The sequence below is a fragment of the Montipora foliosa genome, chromosome 4 (assembly GCF_036669935.1).
Source record: "Montipora foliosa isolate CH-2021 chromosome 4, ASM3666993v2, whole genome shotgun sequence".
In the NCBI taxonomy this organism is placed as follows: domain Eukaryota; kingdom Metazoa; phylum Cnidaria; class Anthozoa; order Scleractinia; family Acroporidae; genus Montipora; species Montipora foliosa.
In genome coordinates this window covers 24,850,717-24,861,503 of record NC_090872.1, presented here as the reverse complement: position 1 = coordinate 24,861,503, position 10,787 = coordinate 24,850,717, and the positions used below count along the sequence as shown (strand labels likewise).

The window sequence follows — 10,787 nt, the reverse complement described above, 5'->3', positions numbered from 1 at the left end:
CAAATCCAAAAACCGCTAAAGTATTTTTGCTTGGAAAAAACCAAAAACCAACAGGCAGGTACAAAAGTCGGACTGTATCAACTCAGATTGCTCTTCTTGGACCGACCTAAAAAAAAATGATGAGGCCTCAAGAAATCAGCCTAGCCCTAATCTTTAAGCTAACCTTGGAGAAATTGGGGTAAACTCCCCAGGGAGTGGGGAATTTGACCTTTGCCTGCGTGGGGTGGGGAAAATCGAACCCGAAGTGCCAAGTTTCAAATTATTTTTTTTCGGGTGCCGAAGTTGCTAACAGCTATAAAACACATGTTTGGATGAGATGGAAGAGTTTAAAGGAAGAGATGTAGCATTTGTGAGTGATTGGCTCGCAAAAAAGGTCTTTATTAAAGACAGGAGGAGTCAACGACAATAATTATTGTTCTTTAGTAGGATATGACAGACAAATCCAACAATAGGGTAGGGCATTTGAACACCATTTTGGCCTGAGGGGGCGGGAATTTGAACGATCCAATCTTCAAAAGTTCAAATGCCTGGGCTAATTGCCGGGGGGGGAGGGGGGGATGTTGAAGTTTCGAGTTGATCGGCGCATTAGAGTCAACACTCTCATATGTAGGGATACACTTACTTATTGAATGTGAAAAACTCAAATTAGTTTTCATTTTCCTAATTTTCTGATAAGGTATTAAAATTAATGTTTTGTGTGCTTAAGCAATTATTATTATCTTTTCCATAAGCAATCTCCTCCTGTGAGTGCATGACCACTTTCTCGTGCCCCAAGGGTGGTCATTCATGAGAGAGTTGACTGTGTTAATTTCAAACTTGCCTTTAGATGGTTTTTGGCCTACCAGGCAGCCATGTCCTTTAGATTCAGCCACTACTTTGTAAGCTTCTTGTCGGAATGTACCAGCTTGTTAAGTGGCATTGGAACAGAGGTTAACCAAGAAGGGAAACAAGTTACAATTTGGTAAGGTAACTTGATTCATGTTTTTGTCCCTTGAAACTTCTTAGTGTATATTTATGATCCTGAAGGTCTATTGTTAAAATTTTTTAAATTCAGAAGGCTGGTTGAATTGATTCACTTCATTTGGCAGCAAACTACAATGGTACCAGTTATGGATTAACTTTCAGGGCTTTCAAAGAGCAGGCAGCATTTCTGGTCTTCCTGTATTAATAATTTTAAGGACAAAAAAGCCTTGGGTACCATCTTGCAGCTTTTTGTTGTTCATACATTGTGTAAATGTGGAGAGAGAAATGAACAAGTTGGACCTGTTTATCACCCTGGGTGCTGTTTTCTCAGGTGTTATTAGCTGGATGTCGATTTTGATGAGGGAAGATTTAAAGCAGAGCACCCTGACTGAGAAAAACCCTTGAGTTCAGTGAAGGTACAGCTGAGACTGAGCTCTCCTCAGAGGTGAAGAGGTGTAAAACATCTAAGTTAAATTAGAAGGTTAATTCATGGTCACGTCTTTGTTTCATTTCAGGAGATCAGATGTTGCACGACCCCAGCATGTTGAGCTTCCCCGCTCCTTAGTTGAGGTTGTTGTACACTGGAACATTCCTATGCATGTATTTCTAAGAAATTGTAAGTAACTTTAGTCAAAGTATAGTACAAATGGCATTTTAGGGTGTGGATAGATTGAAGTCCTGAAATAAAATAATTAAATGCTTTGTCATGCATCACACAGACTTGTGTGATTTTTTTTTCTACTCTCTTGGGATAGGCAATGAAGACTGCTGGTTTTCAATTGACATTCATTCAACCAAATCGGGTCAGATAAGAGAGTTTTTCATTCACTTTGTAGCTATGGCTAAAATTGGATTGTATTTGTATAGGTAATCACACGATTTCAAGTGCAATTTGGAATAAATAAGCATAATTGAGTAATTTTTTCGAAGACGACCAAAAGTGCACGAGCCCATAGGGCGCGTGCAATTTGTAGTCTTTGAAAAAATTTACAAGACTGCTTCATTCCAAATTGCACGAGAAAAATCATGTGATTACTTATTAATAATATACATGAAAAAATTCGAGATGGTTATTAAAGCAGAAGAAACGCACGTGTATGACGAAATCAGGGGAAAATTGCGCCATAATTGCACCATCCAGGGCGTGCACTTGATTTGAAAACAAAAGATTTGATTGGTTCTGATCAAACCCTATTTTATACTTATAGCCAATCATATTCCAGAATTTCGAGATGTAATTTGCACTCTCTAGTATTTCACTTTTTGCACTGTCTGGTGTATAATTATACACTTTTTGCACTGTGTTACACTGTAATTTAATAAACTGCATTGCTGTCAGCCAATCAGAATCGAGTAATTTTTTCATGTATATTATTAACAAAGAAATGAAATAAAATAAATAAGGATTAAGATTTCATTTTAACCCATTGACTGCTGGGAGTGAGACTGCCAAAACGCCAGACGACTTTCCTCGTCAACTGGGAGTGTGTGAGGACGCCTGAGGAGTGAATGGATTAAATAATTCCTAATCCATGATAGCGTCACTCCACTGCTCATACAATGTAGGTCACAAACAATGATATATCTAATGCCCACTGTAGTACACAGAATTTTTATAGCAAATTTATTTTCTACATAAAACTGAGCCCTGTGGTTATTGCTGCCTTGCGATTCAATCATTCGCTATTTACCTCTGCCTGGCTGATCTAGTGTGATCAGAAATCACTGCCTTCCTCTCTTCCTCTCTCATGTTGCTAGATGTATACAAGAAGGCTCAGCCCTTAGGAAGATTTGTTGCTATCTTGTTAACTTTTGCATGGAGCTCTTTGCTACATGTAAGTATCTGTTGCACCTCTTACTAACTGAGCACAATTAGGGCCACGCTGGGGAATATTGGCCTGAGGTCATGTCATTACAGACCGAGTGCAGTGAGGTCCATACAAATACAACCAAGGGCCAATATTGTCCAGTACGGTCCCAAGCAAGTGAGGTTTTACAATGTAGTAAGTTGTTTATTCGATGACATGGTTTCTTTGAGCAATCAGACACTTCTTCGCTTGGTGAATCTTCGTAATCTTCGTTTTCCATCATCAAACTTTGAATGGTAACCTTTATTTATTTATTTATTTATTTATTTATTTATTTATTTATTTATTACAAAAACAGAGGCCAAGGGATGAAATGCAAAAAAGTTGAGGATCCCATAGTAAAGCAGATCTATCACCAATATAATGGTACCATTATAATGAAAATAATAATACAAATTAAATTATGGTAATAAGAAATATTAAATATTATTTTATTATTTTATAACAATAAGAACGCTGAAATAATATACTTACTTATCCATAAAAACTTTTTAGCTAAGGTCTTAAAAGAATTCACACTTGTTGCCTCACAAAGGGAAAGTGGAAGGGAGTTCCAAGTTCCCACAACTCTATGATTCAGAAAATAACTAATAGTATATAATTATTTAAGAACATTCGTTCAAGCATAATCTCATCTTTACAGATAGCTTATCTATTTGCCTAAACGAATAGTGATCAGATTCAACATCTGTGAAGAGCTTTATGTAAAAAAGTCTGCCAACAATCCCCTTTTTTTCCAATCATGATAACAAATTTAATTTCTTTAACATGTAAAACTAAATTCCACTTCCTATAGTATTATAATTGTACTGTTGTGATCAAAAAATTAAATTCCGCCTTTTAAAAACTTTTTGTGTTTTGCTCAAATTGAATTTCCTGGGAGAGAGGAAAAAATACGGAAAAGGACCGTTTCCATGGTAACGGTTTTTTGCACATCACTGAACACTGTTCACCAGTATTCCACTTCAACAGGCTCTCGGCTGCACTAAAACCTCCATCAACAACTCCACTTTACAACTGCCACTACTTACCAACAACCTTATGGACTTGCTGAACCACTGCCTTACATTGATTTTCTTTCAGTACCACAGTAAACACTACAAACATTTACACGGAACCGCTATGGGTTCACTGGTTTCCGTTGTTGTTACCGAATCCTTATGCAAAACATCGAGGAACAAGCTCTGGCAAGTTACAAACAAACAATACCACTCTGGTTACGCTACGTTGACAATACTCTATACACAAAGACGAGATCGACGATTTTCACGAACATCTCAACAGACAAAACACTCACATTCAGTTTACCAAGGAGATCAAGGATAATGGTAACTAAAGATTCCTTTTCTTGACTGCTTAGTCATCCATGACAACACAGACTACAGACATCGGTTTACTGGGAACCCGCCCAAACTGACAGACTCCTTGATGAATCATCTTATAACCCTACTTCACACAAGGCTACAACAATAAGGACCTCAATGAGATGAGCACTACTGGTTTGTGACTCACACGACAGCTTAGCAGACAAACATAAGTACGTAGACAACGTTTTCAGGAAGAACAGCTACAACATTACTGCGACTTTGTTACACGCAACACCGTACAGAACCTAACGCAGCAAACACTAACCTGACACCTACCACTACGGTGACTATACCCTATATCAAAGGAACCTCTGAAATAGTCACAAGGATCCTACTGCCTTACAACATCAGTGTTGCTCACAGACCCATCACTACCTTACGAAAGCTACTGACTAACATCAAAGACAAAGACCAACCTAAGGACAGACAAGGAGCAGTTTACAACTGTATAAGATCAAATGCTGTGACTGCTAGGCCACTTATATCTGTGAGACCGGCAGAAATTTGAACACTAGACTGACTGAACACAGACGAGCAACCAATCACTATTTTAGTCCCTACAGCCAATTACATCTAGGCTCAACTTACCGTCGACCAACATCACAAATAAGTTGACCAATGACATCTACCACCAGAGTTCTTATAGTATCTACTGACGTTACACAAATCACTTGACTCTGAAGAGCTATGATTTCCGCTCAGGTTGCCGAAACGTCAGTCAATGCTATCTCAAACAGTCCTTCTCAGGACTACACTCACCTGGACGATCGTACTTTACTTAACACCTGCCATCTCAAACAGTCTTTCTCAGGACTACACTCACCCGGACGATCGTACTTTACTTAATTATGATTTGAATATTACGGTCATTCTTGAGTATGGGTTTTTTTTTTTAAATCTCTTGAATTCCTGAGTCCAAGTCCTGCTATGACCACAAAGCTACTACAATAATAATTATTATGGTAGTAATTGTAGCAGCTATTGCATTAATAATTACTACTGTAACATTGTAACACAGTTTAATATAATTACTAATATATTAGTAATTTAAAATTAAATTACTGTAATATATAATAATAATTAATAAGTCACATGTAAATAATGTGTTAATTATTGTTATTAATATTAATTATTATTGTAGTAATAATCAGCAAGGTGATAATAATTGGAGTACTATGATTACAGTTCCAGTTCATCTCTTAATAGCCCAGTTGATAATTTACACATTTTTTGTACATTGTATTCCTTTGCATTGTTCTTTATAATGGCCTCAAAAAGTTTTTGTCAGGGGGGCAGTCATATAAAGTAGGTATTAATTTAGTACATGTAAATTTTAATTTTTGTCATCTAAGGTGATGTTGGGTTGTAACCTGTTAGGCTGAATTTCTTACAAAGCTGATCTATTTTATGGGAGCCACTAGGTTTATAAGTAATGTGTTACTCAAAACCAAGGGACAGCACTGCTTTCTTTCAGGGTATCAATTTCCAACTTGCTGCAGTATTGATTTCCATTGGAACATATGCATACATTGAGCATGGTAAGTCTTAACAAATCCACTCATGCATTTTTTTTTTAATTTTTATTAACTCCCTTTTACAATATATACATTCTTTACCCATACACCCTTACACCCAAGCAAAAAAAGAAAAACACTAGACTAGTAAGTCTAGTATGTTACACTATATTACATGTCACTTTACTTCACTATACCTTACCACAACAACGATACAGTCTACACCGGGCTAAGCGTACTTAATTATTATAATGCCAAAGCACTCTCGGGCATAAAGCTTTTTTTGTGTGTTTTTGTTGGCCCATGATGGTGATTGCATGAGTGTGCACAAACAAAGAACTGGAAACAAGATGCACTAAAATGAAAGCGTAATGCAAAAGAGTGTTCTCTTCAATCCACTCAGGCTGGCATTATGTTGCCTGTTTTAGACTTGCTGTTTTTTTGCTGTTTTTTTTTTTGCTTATTATTTGTAACAGTGTAATACCGTTTTGTTTTTTTTACTTTCACTTCCCAACAGCGTAATACCTGTTTCTTTTCACTTGCAACATTTTTCTTAGTTAACAGCCTCTTGTTTTGGGAGGGGAGGGCCGGTCAACGGAAAGGGCAGCAATGAGATTTTCTTTACTTTGCCCTATGCAGTCTTCAATGCCGTGCATATCTAAACGTCTCTTCAATCCGTGAAATGTACTAAATTTACAACAAAACAGCGGTACACGTCTACAGGTGCTTTTAGTTTTCCCGCTTAACAAACATACAGTTTTATTCTTGAGAGTAGCCCTTACGCTATCCCTATGTAATAACATACATAATATACAGGCTGGTCCCACTAACCCAGATATGTCGAGGATTGACTCTAATTAGATGCATGCAGATTTTTAATTAGCATCAAGTGTCCTTAATACCTGTACTTTTCTCCTCAAATGTGACATTACTGATATCTAGAAAGATACCAGAGAAAATAATGTCAGCAGGTGTCCTCCTAAATCTTCTGTTCATTGACAAGTAAACATTAAAATGTTGCAATTACCCTAACTTTCAAATAATGCTATAGCTATTAATGTTCATTAGATTGTTGTAAATAAATTATTCATAGTTCATGCTTAGACTTAATTAATGGGACATGTCAATGACTCTTATCAAAATCTGCTTGGATCTAATTACAGTGGAGTCAAAGATTAGGATGAACATTTTTCTGATACCAAACCCTGTGTCCCCTGAATAGAGGTGTCGCCCGTGGAGATGTAAGACCCTTCTACAGAATTAAACCAAACGCTAGTTAAGATCTCTTCCTGCTGCTGCAATGACAATTATACTGAGTGTCCTATTCTTTATCAACAAAATGGTTTTGTCAAGTCAGCCAGTTAAGGCAAACTCCATCGATCAAGTGGCAACAAGACAGGCCTTCTGATATTACGCGATGGTGCGATTTCGCACAATCGACCTCAAATCGCATCCGATCGCATAATTCACAAAAGGACGCACAAAGTTCATAAAATGAAACATAAATCAAGACGTTTCTTAGAAATTCCTGCATAAATACGCCATTTTTAAGATGATTTATCTTGGAAAAAGGCTAAAAAACCTTTGTCACCTTCGATTTCGTAAACACTTTATTTTTCATGTCGGGGACCTGGTACGAGTCTCCTTCTATTGGTGCAACACAAACACGGCCTTATATACACACCACTGAAATGACACAGTTGCTTTCTCTTATAGAAGAGATTTGAGAAAAATAAGCGAAGTTGTAAGTTTTACGGCAAAATGTAGTTTCTTTCGTTGAAAACTGATAAAAACTTACTCATGGATAAGTTTGTTGTGAAAACGCTTGCTTTTTCTTCGACGAAGAAGGAAGTTCCCACATTCCGCCCAATCTGACAGCTCACGATCGAGCAAGAAAGTACCTCACAGGTACGCTCCACGTCGGTGGACGATGGACTGATGTTTTTCTCGTCGTGCAATATTAGGGCCTTTTATACGAGAGAAAATAAGCCGCGGCTTACTCTGGCCACGGTGTACAAAATACGCAAAAGGAACTATTTATACGAATATATATTCCCAGGTCAATATAAGCCGCGGCTTGAAAAAGACGTGAACGTACGGCCAGAGAAAGCCGCGGCTTATTTTCTCTCGTATAAATGGGGGTATGGCCCTATTGTGATTGACCATCTTCGGAAGTTCGTGGTTGACGAGCACCTTGATCATTCATTTGGCATGTTAGCTGTGTCCTTTCAACTTTTAACGTGGTGCACCGGTAGTGCAGAAGACCTCATTTTTTTTATTTATCCCAACTAATGTCGATCGAGATACATAATTACTGTTCCTTTGTGTTCAAAATGTTTTTAGGGCAGCAAAAAAGTGCTTTTCTTAACCTGAAACCTTATAAAACAAGCTTAAAATTGCTGAGAAAAAAATCGCATAATTTACATTATTTATCGCATAATTGGCCTTCTGCCCTGAAAAAATCGCATAATTTGCATTTTTTAATCGCACCCTATCAGAAGGCCTGACAAGATGATGATGATGATGAATTATTATTATTATTATTATTATTGTTATTATTATTATTATTATTATTATTATTACTATTATTATTATTATTATTACATGTGTGTATTATTATTATTAGTAGTATTATTAGTGGTAGTGGTAGTAGTAGTAGTATCGTTAAGTTTTTAGCATGATGGCTTCCTTTGGTCAGAGCTATTTAATTACTGACTGTTACCCGGTGGTTTCCAGACTCCTCAGATATCCGTGATCTTCCTGATTATTCTTGCTGTTCTAAGCCAACAAACGTTCTCTAAAAGGAGCACACTTCCATCACATGCCACCACATTTGTTGCCCATTATTATAATTAATTTGAATCTTAAATTACTATTGTTAGTATCCTTTACCATTACATGTACCTTGTACCTAAAAATGTTGCATTTTTAGAGTTTCGTAAAAGCCTTGGCAGAATGTTTAATGCCTGTATAATGGCGAGGAAATGCAGACTGGAATGTGGTCACAGATACACTGAGGTAAGCTTTGTAATAATATTGATCTAATTTGATAACCCCTGTTCCCAGTCCTCTGCCTGAACCATCCTTGACTTCTCACCTACCGTATCTCACTCTCATTGATCATTAATTTTCATTAAATATAAAATAAATTTAACAACAATTTATCATGCATGAAACATGCTAATAGCACTGATCAATGAAACATGTATTTTGATGTTTTCAGACAAACTTTTGGGTAATTGCTACAAACCTTGGATTTAGCTTTCTCTCCATTTTTCATCTGGCATATCTGGGAATCATGTTTGGAGGAGACACAGAATTACAAGAAAGAGTAAGGAAATATTTTTGTCTTTATTTTTTTCTTTCTCCAGATTTTTCCCCTACAGTTAATATTGGTAAAATTCTACACATATAAAAAGGCGGCCGACTTCTTTACTCAGAGAAGTTGGCTACTTTTTTTCCCTAAACTGATTTGCAATTATTATTGCAACATGAAGTTGTCTAAACGTGATCGTCATTCAAATCATTTGCTTTTGAAACGTGAGGTGTCACAGACTCATTTGGCCCCTTTTTGATACAGTCAGTTACTATACTCAAACGACCTTTGACTTGAGCTTCATCACGCAGCTACAGAGTCAAATAACAACTGACAGCTTAGCTCATAACTGCATCGTGAAGTCACACTTAAGGCATATCTATATGATGCGACCAACCGCTCACGTTTCACTCACTTGGGTGGTTGGATGGCCGCATCATAGATATGCCTGTGTGACTGCGCGATGCAGTCATGAGTTATGCTGTCAGTCGTTGCTTGACTCTGTAGCTGCATGATGCAGCTCAAGTCAAAGACCCACATTTCACCCTTCAACTCACCACAGAGTCTCCAGTAACTTAGTGGTTCGAGCATCCGACTAGGTCATGGAGGGTCGTGGGTTCGAGTCCCATCTGGGGCTCCGATTTTTCTAAGTTACTAGTGGGTTCAGTTGTAAAAACTTTCATTTAATATGTACAAATAAGCTAGTGCAATTATTGAATTTGCAGAATTAAAATTGACAGCAGATTTTGTTATTAAATCATGAAAAACATATTGCACCAGTTAGTAACAGCTAAAGAGAACTTTTACCTAGACCCTTATATGAATTATACACTGATAAAACGTCACATGCATGAGACCAGATAAAACACTCCTCATTAGAATTCCTTACAATTATAAAGAATAGTAATGACTCATTGGCCCAGCTTGTTTTTTTTATATGCTAATATCTTCCTCTCACAATTTGGACTCCCTAGGGACACGCATTTTTTGAAATGTTTTTTGTGCCGTTCAAAAAACGTGCAGCACATGTTTTATCTGGTCTAAAAACATAAGGCATAAACCAGATAAAACACTGCTGCTCGTTTTTTAAACAGTAGTTAGAAGTGACAAGTTGTACATTCAATATTTCAAAATTTCTTGTGCTTTTTATCTATCACAGGGTTATGGCATGATGCACACATTAAGCAAATGGTCTCACTTGGATTTTGCAAGTCACTGGGTTGCTTTTGCAACTTTTTTACTGAGCAGAGTCATTAGTTAATAATATTTTTATAATAAATTATTGTTGTTAAACCAGTTTGAATGAGTCTCCTTAGTGGTTGTTACTGTCACAATATCAAAGATGTTTGTCCTCAGAAGTTCTACTTAATAAAGGCCGGGTTCACTTATCTAAAAATATAACTACTGTACAGTTACGTTGGAGAATCAAATTATGCTCATATTCTTGTCACTGAAATACAGGATCATTTAGGGAGAAATCTATCACTTTTTCTATGTTCCTAGCCTTTACTTCAGATCTTTTCAAATGGCCAACAATTTGAATTTAACTTTTTTTTACTCTGGCCCTCCATTTTCCTTTATAATTAATAACAATGATAATGAGAATGAGAATATAATTACGTGGGTTATTTCAGCTTTCCAATTTACAGAATTCATTTGTTATCTGAAAGAATCTAAGGGTGCTTTCCTTTTGTCAGAACTGGCCTTCCAGACCTGTCCTTTTGCAAAGAAAATGCAACAATTTGACGGAACACTTGCC

The 10,787-nt window shown here is 36.8% G+C and overlaps 1 protein-coding gene across 3 annotated transcripts in view; it reads left to right on the top strand.

Moving 5' to 3' along the window:
- LOC138000409 (protein-serine O-palmitoleoyltransferase porcupine-like) overlaps window positions 1-10,324 on the top strand; it is a 15,426-nt gene extending 5,102 nt beyond the window's left edge. Inside the window, exons 5-12 of one of the 3 annotated variants that reach the window (XM_068846796.1) lie at window positions 827-961; window positions 1,479-1,579; window positions 1,719-1,766; window positions 2,722-2,798; window positions 5,673-5,736; window positions 8,645-8,730; window positions 8,936-9,043; window positions 10,188-10,324. In XM_068846796.1, the coding sequence (XP_068702897.1) occupies window positions 827-961; window positions 1,479-1,579; window positions 1,719-1,766; window positions 2,722-2,798; window positions 5,673-5,736; window positions 8,645-8,730; window positions 8,936-9,043; window positions 10,188-10,289 (721 nt within the window). In that variant the 3' untranslated portion in view covers window positions 10,290-10,324. Of the gene's footprint in view, window positions 1-826; window positions 962-1,478; window positions 1,580-1,718; window positions 1,767-2,721; window positions 2,799-3,129; window positions 3,198-5,672; window positions 5,737-8,644; window positions 8,731-8,935; window positions 9,044-10,187 lie in introns of those variants that run through there. The other 2 variants (XR_011123124.1, XM_068846797.1) reach the window with 2 other exon arrangements.
- Window positions 10,325-10,787: the final 463 nt, after the last annotated feature.